The sequence below is a fragment of the Corvus moneduloides genome, chromosome 25 (assembly GCF_009650955.1).
Source record: "Corvus moneduloides isolate bCorMon1 chromosome 25, bCorMon1.pri, whole genome shotgun sequence".
Taxonomy (NCBI): domain Eukaryota; kingdom Metazoa; phylum Chordata; class Aves; order Passeriformes; family Corvidae; genus Corvus; species Corvus moneduloides.
This window is the reverse complement of record NC_045500.1, coordinates 6,770,838-6,797,270: the sequence shown is the minus strand read 5'-3', so window position 1 is coordinate 6,797,270 and position 26,433 is coordinate 6,770,838. Positions and strand designations below refer to the sequence as shown.

Below are 26,433 nucleotides of genomic sequence, written 5' to 3'. Positions count from 1 at the left end.
GAGCATGCACAGGTGAGTGTGAGTAAGGGAACGCATGAATGAACGCGTGCCTGGGAGTGCTGTAGAGAAGGGGCTCCCCCAATGCCCACACAACCCTCCCAGCACGTCTTGCACTCTCTGTCTCCGCTGCAGTCCTGTGGAAAATCAAAGACAGGCACAGGGTCAGGTCTCGAAATTTGTCTTTTTAATAAAAAGGCACCTATAAAACAGGTCAATACATTACAGGCAGCACAGATACCCAAAAACAAGCCTAAAAATTGTTTCAAATAAAAACCAATAAGATGTCTTCACATATTGTATTTATATATTTATATTTTTATATATATATTTATATAATGGTACAAAATGACTGGGGAAGTTTCTCCATGGGATGACAGAGAACAGGTCAGTCACCTTTACCTCAATGTGAAAGCTAATTCCAGGTGTGTGTGATTATTTGACATACTGAAAGACGCAGTTTCCCAGCATTTGCTTTTTTGGAGCTGGAAAAACGTGGCAAAGTCATGGCTAAAAGATGGGCAAACCTTCTACTGTGATTAGGTGGAGTCAGTACACAAAACTCAAGGTGAGGAGCCGAGCAATAAACTACAAGACACAAGACTAGACACACGGTCACAGCAGCGGGCAACCAGCTGATGGCAAACCTTGCCTGAGCCTAACAGGGACTGGCTGTCACTGAGCCTCCAAAGGAACTCCTGCCACACTGCTGTTCACAGACATGGTTGGGAGCAGCGCCCAGGGCACAGGGGTGTCAGGCAGCATTTCTTCTCCCCATTGTTCAGCCATCACAGTGGTAGGGGTAGGGCTGGCTCCAGGGCAGTGGGATTTTGCAGAAGAGCAGCGACTGCTGCTCCAGAATCCTCAGCTCTGACCTAGCATCAGGATTTCCCTTTTGTATCCAGGGCTGCTGGGTCAAAAGGCTTAGCTTCTTATTCGTCACTGAAGGACAGGTCTTCCTCCTGTCGCCAGGCAGAAATAGCATCACACTGCCACGTCCCTGTGAGCGCTCAGCACCAGGCTCCTGAACGCTGCATGGCATGTGCCACAGCCTGCAGGCTCCTGCTGATGCAGGGACAATGCACTGCTGACAGAGTGAGGACTGCAAGCCCCAGGCAACTTCTGTGTCAGGCTGGGCAAAAGGGACAGCAGGGGAAGTACAAACACATGGAGATCTCAGCCAGGCTAAACCAACAGCTATCTATGGACAAACAAAAAAAACTTCCATGTAGAAAATGTTATGGCTTCAAATTAGCAGAGACTTGCTGGTGGATGATGAGCAAGGTTTTGGACTGCAATTGGTATTTGGATGTTTACGAGAAACTACCAGCAGCCAACACCCTGAAGTGCAGCCAAGAGAAGCTACAGCCTTTCAGGCAAGTCAAGCTTAGAAAGAGCTACATCTGTTTGAGCCACATCCTCCCACATGAAACACACTGAAAGGATCAAGAATCCAACCAGCTAACATGTCAGGTCCAACGCCTGGGCTGAAGATTATTCTTCTGCTCCAACTGCCAAGGCAGGAAGGAGCACTTCTCGTTCCTGTTTTACCACTTCAAAAAATGTTACTTGCTCACATTGTATACAACAAACCCCCACAAAGCAGGAGACTGGAGCAAGATCCTTCCTCAGATCCAAACCCATGCTTCTCACCCAGCACTGTTCACTACAAAATGCCCCCAAAGCTTCAATGTATTCCTAACTGGACTTTATGGCTCCATCTTCTCACAGACTGGATCAAGACAGCTGTTAGGCTGACATTTCAGCACCCACCAGCCTTTCCAAACAGCTTGCAACATGATTAAAAAGTGTTGCTGTTCACTCACTACTTGGCCATCTCCCTTTCCAAAGCCCTCTCCTCCCTGCAATAGGAAGTTGGGAAAGGTGAGCTTGGTTATAAGAGAGGTAGTGTGTTAAGCCTGGCTCTGCAGAGATAATCCTCCAAGTTGTGTTCCTCCAGCAATTGTGTGTCCCAGGTTCACCACTGGATGCTGGAATGCAGTCCCCACAGAGGTCCAGAGATACTGTGATGTGTGCAGAAATGCATGTGCATCATGCCACATTCCCCTCTGTGAAAAAACATGGGAAAGACCATCAGGGCTGCATGCAGGAAGACCTTATGGAGTACAGGATGGAGAGGGTGGAGCACATCCAGAAAGGCCAGAGTTGTCCAAATGGCATGCTTCTGCCAGCCTAGGAATGAGAGATTGCAACTCAACTTCAGCCTCTTCTGTGTGAAGCACAGGATGGCCATGCTGCCGACACTGAATGCTGAGATGGAGTACTGCGCTCAGGGACAGGCCGTCTTCAACAGCTGGACCTCTCCTGTGCCATAGGGCAGGGCTGCTGCCAGTAGCTCAGGTTATGATGGAGTGAAGACTGCCTGCAAAACTCTGGAGATGAAGGATTGACAAGCACAAGGAAGACCTGGGAGAGCATTCAATGGCGGCCGAGTGCGACGCAGTGGCAAAGGGTAATGGATGGGTAATAGACTGGTGTAGGAAGGCTGCAGAAGATCAGGGCTCCCAGCTAGCCTCTCCTGGAAGCACTGGAATGCATCACCTCACTCACCTCAAAGCCCATCTGTCCCTACACACCCCAACACCTTGCCGACAGGGGACAAGCACGAAGGGAACAGAAGGGAATAGAGGTGACAGGGCTGGTCGAGATCTTCAGGTCCAGCATGTTATCATCTGCGAAGCCCAGATTCTTGATGCTTCTGCAGCTGAAGGGCCAGCATCCTTCCCAGCCCAGACACAGCAGCTTCCCCAGAGAGCAGCAACAGCTGTGTCCTGTAAAGCTGTGGCCTCTGCCCTGCCAAATGAGCACCGCTCCAGCAGCATTTCACTGGGGCTACAGCTCTGGCCCCCTAATGGCCCTTGGTCAGTGGTTATGTTTGTGCACTCGGCATAGGAGCCATGTATCCACGGGACCTGAGATCTGCATGACACTGCACCACCCCCTCTCCCACACATGCAAAACCATTCAGATGCGTGAACAACATAGGTCTGACACAGAGTCACTCTACAATGGGATCTCTCAACACCCTGTGCACCCTGGGGATCCTCCTGCCTCCCCCAAGGAGAGTCTTCAATCCTTGTACACTGTTGCCTTTAGCATGTTTTTTTTTTTTCTTTCTGTTTTTTAAATCATGTTTTGAGGCTTCTATTAAAACACAGAAATACAGAACAATTAAAAACCAGCACAAGTCTTGCCTTTCCCAGCGACCTATTTACAGCTAGTTCCAAAAACCCTCTTGCACATTTTGGTTGCTTAAAAAGGAAGGAAAAAAAAAAAAAAATAGAGGGGGGGAAAAAGGGCAAGAAAAACACTTGACGGAGGAAAACCATAAGTGAAAACTTTACAAACTGCCACAAGGTCTGGATGTCCCTGGTCACCACACAGGGTTCTAAGTAACAGCCCCACTCCCAGCCTCTCCACCCTCCCCTTCCCCAAAAAAGAAAGGAAAAAGAAACCCAATTCACATCAAGTTTACTGCACATCTGGTTTGCTGTGTAGAGGCGAATCCGATATGTAAAGCATCCCACGTGGTGTCCTCCACCGGCACTGGCCCCTAACCCTCCCCCACAGAAAGGTTTAAAAATGTTTGTAGGGGCAGCCCCATCCCCTCCCCAGCCCTGAGCACCAGTCAGGGTTAGAAAGGCAAGTTCGCCATGTTCCCAGGTCCGGGGATGTAACTCATCTGGCTGTCCAGGGAGACACTCCTCTGCCTCATCTGGTGCGTGACCATGAGGTTCTGCTGAGGCAGGGGCCCCATGAGAGAGCCCTGAGGTGACATCATATGTCCTGTCTGGGCATACATCTCCCCCGACACAGACATGCTTCTCTGCTTGGCCTGCATCAGCATGAAATTCTGCTGGGCCATCAGGCTCTGCTGCGGAGACATCATGCCCTGGTGCATGCTGTTGCCCATCATGCCTTGCTGGGGTGGTATGCCTGTCCTGCCCAGCATGGGCACTTGTCCAGGATGGCACATGGGCATGCTCAGTCCCCTCTGCACGCCCTGCTGCCCGGGGAGGCTGGGAGCATTCATACCTGGACGCACGGGGGGCTGCTCAGCCATCATGTTCTGTAGGTTCATGAGGTGGAGGTTGGAAGGCTGAGATTTGGGTGCCTGGCTGTCGCTCTTGGGGAAATACTGCAAGGTGCTGCTTGGCTTCTCTGACGGGATGATCCTGGACAGGTCAAACTCCGGGATCCCCGTGGGCGTGGGGCGGATGACCTCGCTGAGCTCGGGGTCGTTCAGCACCGACGCCACCCCAGGAAGCACGGGCGGGTAGGGGTCACCAATCCGAGGAGGGATGTTCTTGCCCATCATGTGCTGCTGTGGGGGCATCTGGCCAGGCTGCTGGGAGGGAAGGTCCTCAGGCGGCAAGGGCATCCCTGGCGGGTAATGCTGCTGCATCCCAGGGCCACCTCCTGCACTGGGGGCCATGGGCATGCCTCCGGCAGGAGATGGCATGGCATTGTGGGGCTGCTGCATGCGCGGGAACACGAGCTGGTTAGAAGGAATCATCTGTGAACTGTTGTGCACAGGGCCACACTGCTGGTTCAACGAGTCCTGGGGACCTGGGGGCAGCATCATGGGGTTCTGGGGGGGCACACCCGCCCCTGGCCCACTTGGATGCATAGGAATGTTGGACCCCAGAGGGTTTGGGGAGGACATCATGGAGGTGGGGGGCGGTTCGTGGGAAAGGGGCTGCTGACCAGGCAGATTCATTCCCATGGGGCTCTGAGAGGATCCAGGCCCCACAGAGTTCAAGTGCAGTTGATTTGGCTGATTCCCTGTCACGCCTAAGGACAGGAAAAAGAGAGAAGAGTTAAGCCTTCCCACAGAACTTTCAGTGTTGCAAAATCCACATCCTGAAAGCCTGCCAAACAGTCCTGCTCAGAATGCCCTGAGCACAGAGCATGATGCTCAGTAAGCAGCTCCAAGATGGGCTTGCAAATCACCAACATCAGAAAAAAGTGCCCCAGACTCCAGCTCCCCAAGCATCAGAGGGCTCTTCCAGCTTCATCCAGTCCCATGCTAGATTAGTAATTTCTTACAGTCCCGTGATTTTAGAGTCCTGGCTGGCTCGGTGTGTGCCCTATACCTGCCCCAGCAGGGCTCTCAGCTGCCTGAAAGGCAGCAAGGAGTGACCCTTCCCCACTGCCTGCCACAGGGTTTACCACCCAGCAAGCTCCAGTGACCACACAACCTCGGGTGGTGAGGAGGAAGAAAGCAGAAGAGTCAGCAGCCCGACACAGGTGCTGTCTGGGCGGGAAGGCCTGTGCCTGTCAGAAAGGCAGAGCAGCCACCAGTGCCTGTGGATTTGCATGCCTGAAGTCGACCTAAGTGACTGCTCAGCAGTGAAAGAGTCAAAAAGTTGATTTTTCATTCTCAAAACTGCCCAAAATATTTATCAGACCGCTTTAAACCCCTAAATCAAGTGGTAGAGCACATTGGAATTCCCCTTTGGGCTGCTGGGGTTTTGTCACCACGTGACAAAAAACACTCATTTGCCTAGATGTCCTCACCGGTGCCACTACCTAGTGGAGCATATCTGGCCTACTGAAATCACAACTGTGCCACAACACAGCCTTGCCTGTGCAGGCACTTGGGCTCCACTCAAAACACCAGACTCCCAAGCCCCATTCAGAGCAACCCTGTCCCACTGCATAGGAACACGAGGGCTCTTAAGCAGCAGACCTCTGCCTCCAAGTCCTGGACCTGAGAAAACTCCAGGAGCCATAAAAACTCGGGCCCAATACATCTAACATGGGTAAAGGTAAAAAACTTTAAGGTCTTGTGGAAGAAGGGCTCCTCAAGCCAGACAATGTCCTTCCACCCAAGCCAAAAGCTGATGGGCAGCCTGGGCAGAGGGCAGGGAAGTGCACAGACTGTTACAAACAAGGGGAAATTTAAGCTATGTGACAAGGCAGTCATGGGGAGATCAGAGTTTCTAATCTCCACCTGCTGCCTCACGTGCACTGGCAGCCACAAGACAGTCTGACCCCTCGCAAGCCCACCTCCAGAAGTAGATACCTGACATACTTCCAGGTGGAAGCATAGGCCTGTCTGGCAGCAGCTCATCATCAGAGGTGGCGATGGTTTTGATGGCATTGTGGTAAAGTGGTGTGGAGCTGGGCATGGCATACTTGGACATCTGGGACATCATCAGTGAGAGGGGGTTCTGGGAAGGGGATGGATCTGGAGAGGAAGTAAAAGGCATGTTCGGATTCATGGTGCTAGACGTGTTACTGGCTGGTGCGGAAGAGCTGCTCCGAGGCCCAGAAGGGAGAGAACCTGCAAGCAAGAGAGAGATCAACTCAGTATTGTCCACACACTGTGACTTGCTCCCACCAGAGCAACCCTGTCCTCTCCTTCTGACAGCAGTGACCAGAGGAGGCTGCAAAGCACAGAGCACTCTCTGGACTCTTGAGAAGGCTCATGCACAGACTCTGCTCCAGAGCAGTGAGAGAGTTCCACTTAAACCTGCCCCTGACTGCCCAGCACAGACACAGCGTTTGCTGCCTGTGTCACAGGTCTACCTCAGAAGGCCCTGTTTGGACTCCTGGGAAAAAATACTTGCTCTGTGAGATGCAGGGCCAGGCACAGGAACACGTGTCTTCCCACTCCAGAGAGAGCTCGTGAGCTGGAGAGAAACCCTGTCCACACACTCACCAAAACTAAGCACAGACATGCACTCACATACAAGACACCCAGCATACCCTGATCCAGTGCTCCGATGGAAGCAGAGGAGTTCATATTGAGAGTCTGCTTGCTCTGGTTGACTCCTGGGCTGGGCATGGTGGCTTTGGGAGATGGCACCCAACCAGGGGAAGAAACAGCCATAGAAGGGGACTTCAGGCGGCTTGGTGAGCCAGTTGGAGATCGGACGTTGAGAGAGGAACTCATCACTTGGGGGGACTTGAGAGGTCCAGACTGGTTTGAAGGTGGCATGCTGACCATCTGTGAGGGTGTCTGTGGGGACTTGAGGTTGGCAGATGGGGAGGTGACCAGTGGCGAATGCACCTGGCTAAGGGTGGGAGACTTGAGGTGACCCATACTGGGTGAATTCATCTGGTTGATGTTGATGGTGAGGTCAGAGGGCCGGCGGCCCAGCCCCCGGGAAGGTGCTGGGTGCATGTTGGCCAGGTTTCCCCCTGCTGTGGGCGTGGGGTTGGAAGCTGGAGGCAGAGGAATGTGGCTGAGTCTGGTGGTGCCGCTGATGCTCCCAACGGGCATGGTGCCCTGCTCAGGGCTGAACATGTCTGAGCCACTGCCCATCTCCTGGGGCAGGTTGGGGTAAGACCCTTGCCCAGTCGAGAAGCCTTGCTGTCCTTGGTTGGGGAACTGGGAGGGAATCATCATTTTCTGGGGTCCCGTTAGCATTGCACTGCCATTGCCATTCTGAGCCCTAACCCTGGCCAGCTCCTCAGGGTTCATGCCCTGGTGGGCCATCATTTCGGGGCCCCTCATCTTCTGCGACATCATCATCTGCTGCTGTGGGGTCATCTGGACATTGAGGTTCATGTTCATGTTCATATTGACATTCATGTTCATATTGAGGTTGCCAGGGCCCATGGGTGTGTCCATGTCCCGAAGGCCTGACTGACTCATAGGGGGGCTCAGCATCCCCCGAGTGCCTGCAAAATCCATTCCAATTGGGGCACTGCTCAGGCTCTCACCCGTTATCTGCCCAGCAAACATGGATGGATCCATCTGCCTGTGAGCCTGCATCATCCTCTCCATTTCCATGCCCTGGCTCATGGAGTTGCTGGATATCCCCATGGGCCTCTGCATTGCCACTGGGCGTTTCTCCATGAGCTGATGCCGCAGGATTTCCTCTCTGGCACGGGGATTCATAAACCTTTCTGGGTCCCCTTGCCCTGGCGGGTAGGGCAAGGTGCCTTGTGGAAAGTTCCCAGGGCCTCCCATAGGAGACATATCGTCGCTCCATCCCATGCCGGGCCTGACTGGCCTCTGCATGGCATTCATGGGCCCAAGAGCATCCAAGGGCATATTCTGCATCCCTCCAAAGCCAGAGACTCGCTGCATTTGATTCCCAGGGAACCGTGGCCCAGGGAAGGGTGGCCCTCCCCGCAGCTGCATAGGGTCCTGCACATCTATGGGTCCCCGCAGCTGGCTGCCCATCCCCGGTGGCCACTGCTCTCCAGGCTTGCTGTGGTAGGGTGGTGGAGGCCCACGCATCATCATGCTCCCCATTGACTGCGGGATCATGATCTCCTGCATGGGCCGGCCGTGGATGCTGATCTGCTCCTCTTTCCGTCGCTTTTCCTCGTAGTACTCTTCCTGCAACTTCCTCCAGGCCACTTGCTCTGGTGTCAGGCTGTCCTGGTTCAGCCGCTGCATCATCATGTTCATCTGCTGTCCCATGTCAGTGCTGGGGTGGTGGGGCACCTCATGTTCCAGGCCAGGCCCACCAAGGCTCTGGGTCTGGGAGATCATGGACTGCAGAGGCTCTTCATACTTCTTCATGCTGGCAGGGGGTGCGGGGGGCTGGGCAGGGGCAGCCTGTGGCTGAGGGGTAGTCCCCCCCTCACCCGCATTTTGGCTGGACTTCAGGAAGGGCTCGGCCTCCCCACTGCGCAGCAGCAGACGCTCAATGTCTCTCAGGGTCTGCAGAGAGCGCTCTCGGTGCTCCAGCTGCTCCTTTGAGAGCCCTTCCGAGTTCATGGTGTTCCTGGGGCCCAGGCCTGCCTGCCCATTCCCTGGCATCCCTGGGCCTGGGCCCTCTCCCAGGAGGCTGGAGCTGGGTGTGGCGGAGGAGTCCCCTTGCCCAGGCTGCATGGCGCTGGCAGACGCAGTGGGTGTATTTGGATGGTTACTTCCAGGCTGGTTATTGCTGCTATTGTTCCCCAAAGAGTTGGGAGTCAGTTCTCTCCGGCCATCTTCACCTGTCCCTTCCTGGGGCAGGCTGCTGGGCACAGGTAAAGGTGTTTGACTGATGGCCTGAGGTGGCGGGGCTGGAGGCTGTGGTGGGGGAGGCTGCGGCTGTTGTTGACTTGCTTGAGGGGCCAGTGGCTGGGACTGTGGAGTGTTGGCAGTAGGAGGGTTAATTGGAAGTGGCTCAGCAACACCCAGCACTTTAGGAGCAGGTGGTGCCTGATAGAGAAAAGGGAAAGAAACTTGAGCAGGGAAAGATTCCAGGAAGGTATTCTTCCCTGCACCCTGCAGGAGACCTCTCTGTCTTAAAATGAAGCCTTCACGGCAGTTCACTCCTCACAGGAAAGATGTAGGCCCTACTACATGATCTAGGAATGCACAAGCAGGTACTCTGCACACATGGCTGCAGGGGAACATGCCATGCCCCATCCCAAACTTTTCACAGCTTACGACAGCAAGGACTTCTGCCAAAGAGATTTTGCAGCAAAGCAGCTTCCCACCCCACTGAAAGGGCATTCTGGCAACCCCTTCTGTCACAGCTGAGCCAGGGGCTGGAGGAGAATGGCTACATCAGAAGGGAAGGGTAATAGTCGGCAGCATGTGTCAACAGGAGCAGTTGGTGCACAGGTGGTGTACCTGGTCTAGCTTTGCCCGCGGGACATTCTGTTGATGGTAGGCCAGAATGGAGTCAGCTCGGCCCTGCAGGACAGCTTCCGCAGCTCTGGGGAGAGAGCACAAGTCACTTGAGAAGAGGCACTGTGCCCCATCCTACCCATCCAAGGCCCCAGTTGCCACCTCTGTTCTTCAGTCCTGCAGGAAGAAGGAAATCTCTGGAGGTAACCAGGAAGGGGGCATGTTCTCAGAGTCCTCCCATCTGTCCTGCACAGCACCCAGTGAGGGTATCTCTATCTGATGATCACTTGCCATTCAATTTCCCTCTTCCCATGTCCTGTGACAGGTTGTGCTTTGTGCCTGCTGCCCTGAGGTGGTTGTCACCAAGATGCTCTGGGATCTCCCACACTGAACCTGCGGTACAGCACAGCTCTAAAACTAAACAGACTAGGCTAAACAGACTAAACTAACTGCTAAGACTCTACGGCTGAGACAACGCAGGACAGAAGAGAGGAATCGTGTAGAGAATAATACCATGTGTTACATTATGCTCCCTGTGATAGCTATCCCTTAGATACTTTTGAATCAGACCAGCAACCCACATTGCTTTGGGTGAACCATTTTGTTGGATGCCAACTAGATGGGCTCTACAGCGGGTGACACAGAGTGCAGAGCCAGGCCTCACTGGGAGGAAGCGGGCATTTAAGTCCAAGTTTGCCCACCTGCCGTGGCTGCCAGCATACCTTGTGAACGCCAGAGAGACACAGGTTTCTCCAGCTCTCTTGTGCTCAACTGCTGCATGCAGCAGGCAGGTGTGACAAGGCCAGCCAGGTGTGACAAGGCCAGCCAATACTAGTGGGGGAGGTATGGGGTTTACCGCTTACGTGTTAGCAAGGTGCGTTGTAAAGACGTAAACAAACTGTGAAGGCTGCTTTCCTGTTCCGCCACCTCCGCCTCCTGCAGCCTCTGACCGCAAGCCAGGGGCAGCACCATGGGGCACGCCGGAAGCACTGCTCTCACTCAGGTTCGGCAGCGGGTTGGACCCTGGGCCAAGCTGTGGGGCCGTGGACATCGCAGGATCTGCTACATTACAGCCTGCGGGAGCAGAGGAGAGGAGCTGCGGGGCGGGCGCTGCTGCCGGAGCCCGCGGGCGGCAGGGACGGGCCGCCAGCAGGTGGCAGCACTGGCCCGCCCGGCCCCGCCGCTGCGGAGGCGGCTGTCAATCGCCGCCGCTATGGAGTAAGATCCATAATTAATAATAATAAGCACTGCAATTACCAGAGGCATGCCCTGCGTTCTTCTACCTTCGCCCCTTAACTCAGCTGGCTCCCTGCTCCCCTCCAGCTGCCTCTCCCCACTGCAGCAGCTCCTACAGCCCGACCCTGCCACCGCAGCATTTACACAGGAGACATCGCTGGGAAGCCAGTGCGGGGACACGGCCGCTGCCTCGTTGCCAGCCCCTGCCCCTGGGCAGCCCCACCGTGACCCATTGCCGCCAGGCCGATCTGGGAGCAGGCTGTGACTAGGGAAGCGGCACTACCCCTTCCTACACAGGCTGCACAGACTGTGGACTGTGCTGAGAAGGGCAAGTGGATGTTCTGGAGATGATGGCGACAATGCACTGTCAGGCACACACCCCTCTTCTTGCTTTTCTACACATTCATGTTCTCCATCAGACAACATGGGCATCTCCTTGGGCCTCGCAGGACCTTTTCTCATCTCTCAAATATTTTCCCTGTTACAGTTTGAAAGCAAAGTGAATCGTAGATAAAAAGTGTCAAAGAATGCTGGTGCTTTTGGAAAACAGAAGAGGCCCACAGTTCATTGCCCCAAAAAGTGCACACCTCGGGCCAGCTCAGCTCTGCCTGAACCATGTCAAGACCAAGAGCCTCTTTAGACTCAGCTGTCTTTACAAGACAACTGCAGAGAGAAGCGTGAGCGGCCTGGCACAGACTTAACTGCTGCAACAAGAGTAATGCACGTCATACTCTGGCTGCCACTATGACCAGGGTAGTGTGGCCACAGCAACATACAGCAGGGACATTCAACCTCAACACCTTTTCCTACAGCATCTCAGTAGCATCTCCACCAACCAGGTCCCAGACCTCACTGCATGGCAAATATTCTCACAGCACAATGACCACCAACTGCAGTGGCCCCACACACACTCAGCTAAGTGAGCACGCACAGGCAAAGCTAGAGGTGCCAGTGTCATCAGCCCTCCTGAGCCACAGGAAGGAGCTGGCTTTACTCAAGCTTCAGAGCTGGTAAGGAGGCAGTTAGTTACTCACTGTGTGCACTGCTGATGGGTTTGTCGTCTTCCTCGCTGTCTGGCCCAGAGCACCATTCATCGCCGCTGTATGGCTGCTTCCTTTCCAGCACACACCGTCGCTTACTGCGGGGAGCCACCTCACCTGCAAAGGGACAGAGCCATCAGAGGTGCTGAGTAGATCTGTAAGGGGCTGAAAGGCTGGGGTCCTGCCCAGCTGGGTGCTGCATGCTGGCAGTACCAACCCAACCAGGATGCACTGGGCAATTAAGCCTTATGCTAACATCTGCCCAGCACTGGTTAAGAACCTGAAACATCTGCTCAGTCTGAGCTCCTTGTTTTAGCAGCCAGATCTAGTGAGGCGCCCCTGTGAGAGCCAGAGTTGCAGAATGACATGTATTTCTTACTGCCTGAAAGGAGTCTATGAACACAGGACGTGTCTACCTGCAGTTCCAAACTAGAGAGCTTTGGGCATTAACTGTAAATTTAAAGGGTCTGTAATTCAGCAATTAAAATTTGAATATAGAAGGGGAGGGTGCGTTCACATACTTTGTTAGGAACAAGAGACAGACTCTGCCCTTTGTCAACATCAGTCAGGCAGGGGCCTTCATGCTCTCTATAAACTCGTATGGTCCCTCCACGTGTCCCCCCTCTCAGATGGGACTGATGCAGCTCAGAGAGGAAGTGGCTTGCCTAAAGGCACTTAGGGACTCGGGGAGAGCAATCAGACACAGGATGAATAACTTCCAGTCCTGTGCTTTAATTAATGAAACATTGTCCGGCCTTACTTTTTTACATCATCTTTTTTACATCATAACCATATTCACATGATCTATCAGTATATGAGGAACATAGGAGATTCGTGCATTTCAAGCATCAAGCCATTTTAATAATTTTCCTGTGGCGGTGTGGTTACAAGACAGTTCTGGGATAAACCTGCAAATGCTTATGATCAGTGGTGTACAGTTACCCCTGCAACGCTACGGGGAGAAAGCCTTCCTGGGGGCAGGAAGTCCATTCACGTACATTCTACCTGTTCTTCCACGGCACAGCTCTGGCCTAAGACAATCAGGCAACATGGCTTTGACTGTTAAAACAAATCCTTAGGGGCACAAGCCAGAACAGCAGCTCTGCGTCTGCAGACCGGATGTGAGTCTTGGTTGGAACCAAGGGCACCACTGGAATTTCTCCTCCTACAACCATCCGTGAGATGTTCAAGTGTCCCACACAGCCATTGAGCACAGAGCTTGATGGAATGCAAGAGGTTACAGGGAAGGTCGCTAAGGAGGATTAGAAGCACTGACTCAGCCCTTTTCCAGAAGCCACATGCTGTAACACAAGAGTTATCCATTGCTGACGAAACCACAGAACTGTTCAGACAGTGACCCTCGCAGCACCTCCTTGCTAACCGTGACTGAGTCATCGGGCAGCTGCAAGAACACCACAAAGCAGCTCTCTACCAACAGCAAGCAGATAGAAAACAACTCAGTCTCAAGTTGAGAGCTGGCACATTGCACATGCAGGGGCATTTGGCGTAGTTTCAGTGAACCATGCTGTTGCTTAGATGGCCTCAGTAGCCTGTGAAAACCAGTGCCAGATTCCAGGTGTAACAAATGGTTTAGGGAATGAAATGCAAAGCAAATGAGAATTCAGCCACTCTGGTCCAAAAATTGCAGATGTGACAAGCAGTGATGCAAAGTCACATGGGCAGCCAGGACAAACCTGGACAGAAGACACAGCACAGAAACCGAAGATGCTCTCATCCCAAGTCCAGCCAGGATGTTTGTAGCAACTGAGAGGAGGACATGCTGAGGCAAGGTCTAGGAGAGCATTACCTTTTGATTCTGTGTCCTGTGATGGGGTGCTGGCTTCTCGCTGCTCTCCAGAGTCCACCGAGATGCTTCGTTCCCGCTTCACCTTGCCCTTCAAGGAGCTGAAGTTTGGGACAGTGTTCTGGCTGGTTTTCAGTCCAGAGTTGCCAGGGGAGATCTGAGTGGCCTTGCTGCCATGGCTGCCTGCCCCCACACCCTTTGACCCCAAGTTACAGGTGGGTGCTTGGCTCACATTGTGGTGCTGGGCTAGGGCACTGCTGCTGCCTGCCTTGCCATGGCTGGGCAGTTTGTTGTCAGGGTGCATTGGCTTGGCTAAAGCTTCCCACAGTGCCAGTGGAGGGAGCTCCCAGGCCCTTCGATCAGACACCTGCAAGAGAAAAGGGCAGCAAGTCAGCACAGTGCCCCTCACATGGGCATCACTGCTGGGGGCACAGCCCAGGGCCAGTGCACTGGGGTGGCTACTTGGTCGCAGGGCCAGATAAAGCCCATGGCAAGGCACAACCCAGAGCTGCTCATGCTGGGAATTAGCCTTGGGCCCTTTGACCAAAAAATCCTGCTCTGCAGTTACTCACTCACATGCTGACAAGCTGTAAACTCTCACCCAGGCATGGCAGACTTGCCAGTACTTCAAAGAACAGCCACAGACACGAGAGCCCTCATTTCCAAGGCTATGATGAGCAATGGGTGCTCCATGCCAGCCTGGCCCTTTGGTGAGCAGAAGGATCCTCAGAGCTATTTTGCAGGTGTTCCCAGAGCTTAGACAACTTTGTAACCCCAGAGAGAAATCTGGTGCCCTACTGTTTTCAGGGACCCCTGTTGCTGCTAAGTAAGTTTCCTCTGCCCTGCAAAACACAGAGAACAACTGAGCAGACAGTCTTGACACAAGCCTATAAAGAGGAAACTGGGACAGAGCAGGGGACAAAGGTTGAGGCAACTGAGAAGGAGGCAGTGGGTTGGTTGCAAGGCAAGGGCAGAGCCGGGAAGTGCAGGCACTCATCAGACAAGCTCTGTCTCTGCCAGGGGCCTGAGGGGCAGTTCCAGCTCCTGCTTTAAAGGCTCTGGGTGAGGGGGTGTCCACTTTAGGGGGAGCTCCAGCCCAGCAGGATGATGCAATGTGCCACAGGCCTGCTGGGATAGCAGGGTGATGCTCTCCTGCTTCAAACCCAGCTCAGCTTTCTGAATAGCCCCGCAGGCTGAGGCAGAGCCTCGCAGAGAAGAGGAGGCTAGGGCACAACACAGAGGTTTCTGGGCTGAGGGACATGCATGCAGCTAAGCAATGCTGCAGCAGCCCTCCTTGCAGGATCTAGTTGCCTTGGCAGAGTCTCATGCTCACCTGGGAATATTCCCCTTGGAGCTCTGCACAGGCATTAGAGATGACTGGGATGCAGCTCTGTATCACAGTGTGTATTCTGGAAGGCCACCACAAACCCCTGGTCCAAGAGACAACCCTGGTAACTACACCCTAATCCTAACCCTGTCATGGTCATTTTTACTTCTTGGGGAAGCAGGAGGGAAGGAGAGTAAGCTACATGTACGTGGAAGCTGAGGTATTACTCTGTTTGCTCACATCCGCTATATGCTTTGTGTGACACCCCCACAATGCACCCGACAAGCTTTCCTGTGCACAGGCAGAGAAATTTCCCAGCACACAAGGAGGAGGTTACTGCGGTCTGCTCCTCCCATTTGGACCAAGCAGGCCAGATGCTGCACACAGATTGCTTCTGCCACCCAGGGACAGGAAGCACCGGCTCCAGACCAAACCCCATGTGTCTAAATAGCACTGCAAGAGCTCAGCAGCGCTACGCATGCTGCTCCTGGCTTGCTGAAGGCGAGCCTGGAAACACCACCAGCAAAAGCCAAGTGCTCGCTCTGCCAGGGCAAACCACTGCACTCTTGCAAAGAAAGCAGAGTGAAGCGCATTTGGCAGACCCATAATCCCCAAAAGATTGCAACTGCCGTAAGGCGCAGGCTGCAGCCTGTCATGCACCGCGAGCGAGCTCTCTGTGCCTGCAGAAAGGGTCTTCTCTGCAAAAGGGTCTTCTCTGCACCTGCCTCCCTGCAAGCTGAGCTGGGGGCTGCTGGCATGCTATGCAAACAGTGCTGTGGCACAGCCCACCCAAACATTCTTCCTTAGTGGGATCCTTCTTGCACAGCTTGGCCTATCATTGCTTCCTAACTAGGAGTTGTTAATTGCTCCCTCCTCCTCCATCTCCGCCCCACGCACCTCGGTGAGGGCTCTTCTCTAGCCTGGAGGAAGACGGTGAGCCACAGCGCTGATTAATTTTCACAGCACATAAGGGAGTTGCTAGCCCTTTAAGTGTCAGCCAGTCTCACTTGCTTGCTCTTGTTCTCCAGAGACCTATTAATAGCAGCTGGAAAGATCACATCACTCTCTGGATATTTATACCCCTCATTCCACACCAGGAGAGATTTATGTCAGAGCTGCTGTCCCAGTGCCTGCCCAATTGCTCTGTCAAACTGCTTGCAGGGGGAGGGGAGCCAAGCAGGGAAGGAGACACAGAGAGGGCAAGCAGGGAGGAGGAGAAGGTCCATATGGCACAAGCTGCAGCATTAAGCACACATGCTGCCTGCAGCCGCTGGCTGGCCAGCCACACGGAGCCTTCAGCCCCACTGGAAGAGGTTGCTGCCAGACAGCATTCCAGAAAGCAAGCCCTGCAGCAGCTCCCTGCTGCTGGTGGCCCAGAGGCCCCCCCGCCTCCACCTCGGCTCTGCCGCACTCGCAATCTCTGCAACACGCTGCACCACAGTCCTGAGGGTCACAAACCCACTGACGCCATTGCGTGGCTACACCCGCTGAGGAGGTGCTTCCATTGCAACGGTAGGCTGGGAGATCCAGGTCTGCCTGTGGCACATCTGCACAGGCATGATATCATGTCTGAAACAGATCCCAAAATGCTTCACTGAAAATGTGAATGCTCAGCAGCACCGCAGCACAACCCTAGTACAGCCCAGCATGGTGAATAACTCAGCGAGGGAGGAAGAAGCCCGGGGCCCTGAAAAGCCCATGCCTGTAGAGTCCAGAGATGCACCTCCTGTCCCTCTGGTTCTCAGATGAGACTGCATGGAACACACACCTCGATCCCAAAGGACCGGGCAGTCACCATGACAAAACCTTCAGGCACTGCCTGCAGCATGGATGAGCCTCACCAGCTGTAAAGTTCCTCCAAAACGTAACATTTGGGGGGCACCTACCTTCTTTCTTTATTTTGGACTAGGCTGGTGCTCCAGGGAGGTCATTCAAAACCTTGCCTGAGGCAGGGTGGAAAGCTACCCTGGGCTGACAGAGGGACCCAGCGAAACTTTGGAAAGCCCTCCTCTTCTAGTGTCCACTCAGAGGGATAACACTTGCCTCGCAATTCTTAATGGGACAAATGCCAGAAGCAGCTGCCTGAAGATTCTGCTCTGCTTTCAGGAGTAGCAACAGCTGGATTCTGTTGCAGATGGATAGCAGGGATCCGCCGCGGCCAGACGATAGGCATCTCGACTGCTGTAAGCTCCTTCCACATACCCTGAGATTCAAACTAGATTTCAGCAGGCATGCCATACATCTGGGCCATGGAAGACAATTAATTAGAAAGTAGATACACTGACACCAGGAGACAAACAATTCAAAACATCTTGAAAAGAACATGACAAAAAGAAGACTGCACAGAAATCTGTCTTTCTCTGCAATTTAGCAACACACCCACTCCAGCCTGGTAGTTTTAAAGACAATACCAAACTTAATTCCCAGTGGTTAAAGCAAGGAAACGAGATTCCTGGCTTCTGCTCCCGGCTATCACTAATTCCACTCGTGACCCTAAGCAAGATGCCTGGGTTTTGGGTGCCTTGATTCCCCCATCATTACACAGGGGATGACCCAGCCAACCTCATGCAGGGAGGGAGGCTTTCAAGGCACAATAAGTATCTGTTGAACAAAGGACTACATCCAAATGTAGAGAGTGTTTGCACCTGGTACATCTGAAAAGCCACAGCTTTAAATCTAAGGCTGGGACCTCAGCAGACAAGAAATCTTGAAACAAAACAACAAAAACTGCTTTCAGTAAGCCTCCTCCAGTACAGTCTGAACAGCAGCAGAGGGAGAGAAGGAGTAAGCTCTGGGCAGGAGAGACTGGGCTGACATATTTGCAATCCGGGAATTGCTAGCTGATAGTTGAAGAAACCTGAAACCCTGCTGCGTTCCCAGAGGACTTTCTGGTGAATCATGCTCCCACTCTCTCCAAAGGACGGTAACATGGATTCCCAACACTGCTGCAAAGAACGCGGAGCCCGCGCCTACTGCCAGCCTTGCAGCTTCCACATCTGGGAGCTGGCTGGCATTGCAGCCATGCTATCGCTCTTGGAAGAAGGCACAAGAGAGGAAGCCAGGGTAACAGAGCCACGACGACCAGTCCAACTGGTGTGTTCCCTACAGAAACCCTGCGTGTGCCAGACATACTCGACAGTCACATGTGGCTCCCTTGGGATGATAACAAGGAACTGCTTCATACGCTGGCTAGTGCGGCTTGCTGGGGATGGGTCAGCGAGAGAGCTGCAGGAAGCTGCAGGTGCCGGGCACTACAACCACCTGTGCACTGCAGCTTGGCAGACTGCAGTCAAGTAACAGCATCTAGCAGGTCAGGAAGCAAAGCCAGAAATCTCTTCCAAAGGTATTGCTGCTGCTCAGGGAGCTTCAATTTCCTCTGAGGCAGGATCTCATCCTGCAGTATATGAAATCTGGCCAGGAACATGGGCTGCTGTGACAGCTGGATACCCCCACGCAGCCTTTGGCTGTGCTGGGACGCACAAAGACAAGCTCATCTGTACATGAATGGGGCGGTTTCCCTGAGAAAACCCTGCTGGCACATAACACCACAGGCTGCAATGCAAGGCCACAACACAGATCTCTGTGGACAGTTGCTACATGGGATGAAGAGACTTCCTCAGGCCATTTCCACTGTGTTTGTGCACTGGGGTTACTGGGACTGGGCAAGTAATGCTAAAAAGCCTAGCTAGTGAGCTGTGCCTCACACTGCCTCTGCTACACCAGGTCTCTTGAACAGCAGGGCTCACAGCTGAGACCTTAAAACCCCAACTTTTCCACAAAATTCGCAAGGGAGACAAGCCTTGCCTAGGGTCACGCATGTCAGGTAAACAGCTGATGTAGCTGAGCCCATGAGGACAGTCTTTCTGCTACATCTCGGACTCAGTAACCGCTTTAGGATCCTTTGGCAATAACAGAAGTCTGCAATGCCAGCAGTGTTCAGGATTGGAACCCAGCAATGCCAGAACTTCACAAGGCGCTTCCAAGCTTTAACACAACAGTTTTTGCTCTTCTTTTTAGAAGAAAGTCTCTTACAGGGCTCTGTGACAGACTAGCCATCGTCAGCAGGGCCATCACACTGGGTGCCTTCCCTGCCCTCTGTCTCCAAGCCAGAGACACAAGAGCTCCTGAGCACTGCAGGGTCTGTTGCCTGTGGCCGGTCCAGCTTCATGCCAGCTATCCAGAAGCATCAGATTTTCCGGGGGCCCCACCTCTGGGCCCGAGGTGGAGCCTATGGGATGGAGCCACTAGGTGTCAGCGTCAGCCAGGGCATCCCCAGCCCGGCCAGGGCTGATCGAGCACGGGGCAACTCTGCACCGCCAGCCAGGGCAGCAGAGCCTGGGCTGGGGCACGGTGTGAGCACTCGGACCCCAGGCTCCCTTGGCAACTCAGCCCTCACAGCAGGGCCTCCGCAGTGTGCAGGGGGCTGTGCTGGGGAGCAGAGCCATGCACCACATCCCTGCAGCAGATGTTTACTACACTCTTTCAGATTAAAGCAGCACGGAGATGCCTGTTGCACACTGCAAGAGAGGGCTAGACATCCCATACCACCTTGCAGAAAATCTCCCCAAAACACTAGCTCTCCCTTTGAGCAAGCTCACTTCACTTTCCAGCCCGAAGAACAGCACCGTCTTTGCAGACAGGGTCCCAGCAGGAAACCCTTGTGGCAGGGACACCCCTACCACCTCTCTCAGCACCCTGTATCCCAGCTGCACCCTGCTGTACGACCAGCAGTGCAACAAGCTTGTTTGCCTTTGGGAAAGCTCATGGCAGAGAGTTGGGAAAGAGTTGGACTCTTCCTGTGCCCAATCCTGGCACTAAATGCAACATGCAAAGGACACACCTGCACAAAAGGAAGAAGTTGGAACACCTGCAGGCCTGCAAATTGCCTGGATTGCAGCACCATGTTTGTGCAACTGGGCACAGACATGTATGTACCCCAGCACACCTGGGGAGAGGGAGATGACAGAAATGCAAGAAAGACGGGGAAGCAGGGTGGCTGCCCCAACATCTTGCCCTCCACACTGCCCTCTGCCACCCCAGATTGTAGAAGAGATGCAGAGAGCTGCTGAGCACTCCTCCAAGATTATAAATACCAGGGCCAGCAGCAGCAAATGCTGGGCTCTATATTTAAACCACGGCTGAGGTCACTTCCTTTTCCCAGCAGCTCCCTCCAGCCCCCACCCCTGTTGCCTCGTATTTGCATGCCATCATGACTAAGGCACATCGGGGTGTAAGGTCATAGGGGACGAGGCTGTGCAACTACCTCGCAGGAAATTCCACCCTGGGAAACCTTTCACCTTTCCCAGTGCAGAGAGGATCAGCACGGGCAGCAGAGATCCTGCAGCTGAGTGGTGGCAGCTACCTGCAGGCAGTACTGGGACTCCAGTGTTGGGCTGGAAAGGGAGGGAGAGACCTCGAGGAGAGGAGAGCCACTGCTCTCCCCATCTGACTTTGCCATCAGAGTCAGGGCTAGCACCGATCTGGAGAGAGGTTTCCCCCATTGCGCACCCCAAGACAGCAGCTGCTTGACCTCCTCGCCATGCTTCACCTTTACCCCCAGAAGCCTCCCCCACAAGCAAAGCTGAAACTCCCCAGCCTCTGCCACTCGACGGGTGCGAAGTGGCACTGCCTTCCCCACAGACCTGGTCCCAAGTCTCAGGGGCTACTCTGCCCTTACGCAAACATTCACACAACTGACAGAGCTCCTCCAGAGACACAGTGACCTAACCCTGGCCAGGCCTCCAACCACCCAAAAGGAAACAGGCAGAAAGAGCTAGGAACTGCCCCATCTCACTAACTGCAGCCCTCTGGGGAGGCAATGAGCCCTCTGTGTAGCAGCAGATGTACAGCCACCGATTAAGAGAAGGGCCCAGAGGCAGCCTGTCCTGGGGCTCCCCCCAGAGAGTCCCTCTTCCCCACCAGGAGAGAGAAGTCTTGTTAACTTATGACTGGCCAAGTGGGCAAGGGCTTCTGACATTCCTCCAGCTCTGAGGTTTGCAGGAGGCTTTGGGGTTTGCAGTGGTCCTTTTGGCCAGAGGCCAGGTGCCCAGACTCAGCCAGATCAAGCTCTGAAGCAGCACTGTTTGCACTAGGTACAGTAGCTGGAGTCATCAAGTGCTCCCAACTCAGCCCTTGGCCCTCCACAGTTAACTCTAGTTATGCCCCTTATTTAAGAAACAGAACATATTAAAAAGAAAAGTTATTGCAACAACAAAGACCAGGGTACAAAGGAGGGGAGAAGAGTGCAAAGGCTACTGAGTGGGAGGAAATAAGAGATCTTTTGGAAGCAGGATGGCTGTTTACGTAATGATATAAGCAAGTTAGCATCGGGGTTTGCAGAAGAACTAGTTGGTAACTCACAAGGTATCTGTTAGGTTTCAAAGTCCTTGGCTGTTTGGATTACCGAGCCAATTCTCCAGTCTCTGAGCTAGCATGAGATACATTGAGGTCAATGTCTCCGAAGACTGACATCCAGAAAGTTTCCCATACAGAATGTCTTGGCGTGCTAGTCAAATGCCTCGTCCTCTCCCTCATCACACGGATTCTGGAGAGGAAGTTTGTGACAGAGCAGGGGTGCTGAGGCAGCCCTATAACCCCTGGAATCAGCTGATCAGGAAATACACATGGCAGAAAGCTGTGGGGAAGCACAACTGCTATCAAAAGATGGACAGTGCAGAGCCTGCAAGCAGAGTGGGACACGGTCATCCAGCTCCTTTGGCCAGCGACAGGGTACTTGTTGTCCTCTTCGGCACACGGATATTGTGCTCTGGCTCTGAGCCTGCACCCGCAGTGAGGCACGCCTGTGCCCTCCAAGGCTCTGTCTCCACAACAACAGGAACCAGAAGCCACAGCAGACCCCGAGCAGCTCATTGGCCCGAGATCACATTACAGGACAGGAAGGAAGAAGGCACTTTGATCAGTCTGGAATTGCTTTAAACAGGTTCCACACTGATATCTCAGCCACTGGAATTAGCCCCCCAACACCCTAAATGTCCCATTCCTAAAGACATGTCCTGCTCTGGCACGCACATCAGGGCCCAAGCAACCCAGCCACCGGCGGCTGCTCCCAAGGAAAGGTCATGGCAGAAAGCAGCCTAGAAGAAGGCAGAGAGCCTCCCTATGCCATGTCAGAGGAAGTCAAGGCTCAGCAGGGCCCTGCCTCTCCGGCGTATGTCTTTAGCACAGGCACATGCTAGCTGTCCTCAAAACAGCAGCAAGGGGCGATTTTAGAGGCAGCTGGCAGAGACAGGCTGGTGCTCCCCAGCAGCTCCCCTCCTTGCACTCAAGGGCAGTGGGAGCTCCTCCACATGCCCATAGGACCTCCTGCCCCATGTATGCCCATCCTGCAGCCTGCTCCTGGCAGGCAGAGGGTTAATGATGCCCAGGGAGCTGCAGGAAGCCTCCTCCTTGCCCTCTCAGGAACAATGGGGCCATTGTGGGAGGTCAGGCAAGTGTGGGCAGATCCCAGGACTGGCAGTTACCCAGCTGGGCTCGTTGTTCCTGCCAGTTGTTCCTGCCAGGTTCTCTCTCTCCCTCCTCAGGTAGGAGGAGAGCGGGTGGCTGCCCCGGCCCTTCCTGTGGGCCCTGGAAGAACACTGGCCAGCCCAGCCACCAGGAACACCACGTCAGCGTGGCCAGTGGCCGTGCCGAGCAACCTCACTCCTACCAATTTATCTGGGTACAAAATGCAGTCAGACAGCCACGGACACAAAGCTGCCAGATGACACCACCATGCAGCAGACCAGACTGTGAGCTGGTTGAGCGCTGCCAGCACTGCCAGCTTCACACCTGGGTATCCAGCAGGATCAGCTGTGCTTTCAGGATATGCGGGGGGGGGAGGGCTGCAGGAGCTGAAACCAGTTTTTCTCACCGTAAAGTCACACTTCAATTGTGGGTGCAAGTGCTGACCTGGGACCAAGAGCTTCTGGGAAACCTGAGAAGAACTCCATGTGACACACAGACGAGCAGTGAGAACACAACTGCGCGTGGGGGGACTACTGTGACTGCTTTCCAAGCCTCCACAGTCTGAAAGTGGAATGAATAAGCAAGGAAGCAAGCAGCTCCAATATACTCCCACTCTCTACAGATTTGCATCTCCCGTGCCCAGCACATCAGTGTACAGAAAACTAGGGGATGCTCTGAATTCACACCCTCAAAGCACAGAGCTGATCCCCAAGGCAACACCAGCACTCTATGTCACACTCCCAGACTTTCCAGCAGAGCTTCATGCCCCCTTGGGTATGGAATCAGGGTATACAGCAACAAACCCGGCTGAGCATCTGTGTGAAACCTCTGGCCAAGAACCTGAGGCTGGACAAATAGCCTGACTTAGGGCTGCTGCATGCCAACTCTAACACTGGAAGCACCTCTGGCTGGTCCACAGGAGCACAGCAATGCAAAGACAAGTGGAAAACAGCCCTATAAGACTCAGCACTGCCTCCTTGGGATCCTCATGCTAGGCACAAGCTGGCAGGAAGAGGGCAGCTCCAAATATCTGCATTAGCTGAAGTCCCAAGAGAGGAAAGGTGCAGCCCAGGTGCATGCCGTGTGTGCCACTGTGCACAACCACCGCAGCTCAAACCCTACAGGATCAACTGCCTATCTGTGAGGGAGGAATGTCCTTTGCACTCGATGCTGCAGCTGCTTTTCCCATCTCACAACTAGACTCAATCTTCCAGTTTTTAGGAGCACAAATACAGGCCATCGTTCTCTGACCTGGCAGCACCAACTCTGCCAGTAGCACCCACCTCAGTTTCTTTTTTATCCAGTCTCTCAGTGCCCTGCACTAGCTCCAGGAGTGCCACTGCTCCCTGATTTTGCCAGACTGAAAAGCAGCCTGAGCAGACTCACACAGCTCCCCAGGTCAGCACCCCAGTTCATGCTTTCAGAGACAGTGCCTTCTTCCCTGCAACTCTCAGATAACTACTCTGTCAGTTCTTTACATGTCCCACCTGAGGGCATGGCTTTCTTCCTTCCCCCCAGATCACTTTCTCCTGTGTCTGATACTCAGCTCTGTGAAGGCCACTTCAAGACATTCCAGACAAGTTAAATACAACACTACCTCAGACCCCAAAAGGCAGGCTAGATGGTCTCGAAGAAAGGACTGCAAATAGAGCTGTCACTGCAAACCTGCCACACTCCTCACTTTGCAGCCAATTCTGTGCAACAAAGCAGCAGAACCCTCAGCTGGGTTTTGCTCTTCCCTAAATGCTCAAGCACAAGAGTCCAAGATGAGGGCAGGTAAAAACATCTGATGGATCTGACAGGGCAGGCTTTACTTAATCTGTATCTCTTTACAAGATGGCGTGCCTGAAAGAAAACACAGTATCTGCTTCCAGCAAGGAAAAGGAAGAATCTGGGTAACCTTTTGCTAAAAGAGAAAAGGAAAAAAAAAAAGAAAAAAATCAGGGCAAGAGGGACAAAACAATCTTTGTCCTCATTTTGCTGGTCACGCAAGCACAGGGCAGCCGCAGTACCCGCTGCCCCAGCTTGGTCAGCAAATAATAACCACAACCAGCCCATTTTCACCGAGGCTTATAGAAACCAGGCTCCATGGTCTAGGGAAAGCTGCGTCCCCTGAGAAAGAGGTAGAGCATAGACGGGATTTCCAGACTACACTGATAATCGGCTCACAGAAACGAGATAGGACAGGACACCCTCAGAGGTCATTGCTCGGCTCTACCACGTTTGCTCCAGATGCCGTCCCTTTAAACGTGGCTCCAGAGACCACACAAGGGTTAAATCTGCCTATAAATATCTGTTCTCAGCAGGGCTGCTGCTCTGAACCCTCCAGCCATCTGTTCTAGCTTTCCCCCATCTAAGACTCTAACATCTGAAACACGCTCACAATTCTTAGGAGTGCTCCCAAAAATAGAGCAGTGCCTTGGCTTAGCTCCGTTGCCAGTGTCTGTGAGCGCAGGAGCATGTATGCCTGCGCCTGTGCCAGCACAAGCCCAGAGTCGTGCAAATATGAACACGTCTGCCTCTACGACAGCGAGCAGGCCTGCAACAGCATGGCTCTGTTTGCATCCGTGCTGGCGTGGGTGTGCCTGCTTAACTGCGAATTCATGTAAATCTGCACGAGCATGTTCCCGCTGGTATGAACCTGGATCCGTACACGTGTGCGTGTCTGTACCAGCGTGTGGGTGAGAGAGAAGGTGGAAGCCTCTCTGCTGGTGGATGTGATGAAGTCCTGCCGTGCCTTCTTCCTCGGTGGGACAGCAGTGCTGCAGGACACAGCCAGGCACCTCTCCTCCTGCAGCCCAGCCCTGCTTGGCCTCAGCATGAGAAGTCCCGCTGTACCCAGGCCCTGGCACTCCAATCCAGACAGGGAGCCTACCCTACAGCACAGCAGGGAACAGAGGACACCGGTTCTCTTGTTCAATGCTTGGCTCAGCAAATTCAGCAGTCCCACCTCTGGGCACCAGAACTTCACTGTGGAAGCAAGTAAAGCCTGATACGTGCAAGGCCCAGGACACACCACCCTACTCACATCCAGCTGCAGCTTGCAGGATTTCCTCAAACACTCCACAGAGAGAGCCTGGGCAAGGTTGCAGGTATATAAAGCTTTGGAGCAGAGTGAGCTACAAGTCTCTCATAGCTCTTTCCAAACATCACAGACATGAGTGGGTTCACCCGTCTAACTGCCAAGCCCACTCCACAAGCCCATTAGCCTTACTCCACGTGGGACAACAATCATCTTCGTGGTCAAATGCAAAACAGGAAATAGCTGTCCAAATCCAGACATACTGTCCAGGAGCAGACAGGCCATCCTCCTCAACATCCTCAGGACACAGTGCTGTCCACCTGCCGTGTGCCCAACTCAGCTCATACTCAAACACCCATTATTCACTGGAGACCATCACAAAGCAGCTCAGCCCTGGCTGCTGACCCTGCTGACACCACATCATAGGATGATGTGCATGCACAGCCCCAGGGAGGAAATATGCAGTGTCCATCCTCCACATAGTGACAACAGGCCAAGGATCAGATAGCAGCTACATTTTCATCTCTAACTACTTCCACAAGAGTGATTTTCCCTTCCAGACCAAGTAAAACTACAGACAAAGCTCCAAACACAAAGCACCTGGCTGTGCAGGATGGGGCTGTTTCAGATTGCTCCATTTCTGCCATTCCCTAACCCCCGTGGTGATGTGATGGTGAACACCTGCCACAGCAGAGCACACGTGGTGCTACACCTCCTTGTCCAGCACAGGCACGCATGCGCACACACACACACACACACAAACACACACACGCTCCCCCACTGGTGGGAAACACTGTGGAGGGCTCCCTCAAAACTGTCCCTATAGGCATGGGCTAGTGGAAGGGACTGAGTCCACTGAAGTGTCATTTGCCTTTTTCCAGAGTGCATTCAAAAGGGCACCCGACAAGTAGGAAGGTCGGAAGGCAAAAAGTACATACCACCACAGTTCTGCTCAGGGTTTGCCAAGCTGCCCGGTGCCTTTCACCCCTCTGATGT

At 53.6% G+C, this 26,433-nt stretch overlaps 1 protein-coding gene across 2 annotated transcripts in view; it reads right to left on the bottom strand.

Moving 5' to 3' along the window:
• Nucleotides 1-162: 162 nt before the first annotated feature.
• The window catches only part of BCL9L (BCL9 like), a 46,018-nt gene continuing 19,747 nt past the window's right edge, over nt 163-26,433 (bottom strand). The window contains exons 1-7 of one of the 2 annotated variants that reach the window (XM_032133612.1): nt 13,628-13,991; nt 11,815-11,937; nt 10,408-10,618; nt 9,548-9,632; nt 6,733-9,130; nt 6,056-6,307; nt 163-4,812 (exon numbers count right to left, since the gene is read on the bottom strand). In XM_032133612.1, coding sequence (XP_031989503.1) covers nt 3,653-4,812; nt 6,056-6,307; nt 6,733-9,130; nt 9,548-9,632; nt 10,408-10,618; nt 11,815-11,937; nt 13,628-13,928 — 4,530 coding nt within the window. In that variant the 5' untranslated portion in view covers nt 13,929-13,991 and the 3' untranslated portion in view covers nt 163-3,652. Of the gene's footprint in view, nt 4,813-6,046; nt 6,308-6,732; nt 9,131-9,547; nt 9,633-10,407; nt 10,619-11,814; nt 11,938-13,627; nt 13,992-26,433 lie in introns of those variants that run through there. The other variant, XM_032133613.1, reaches the window with a different exon arrangement.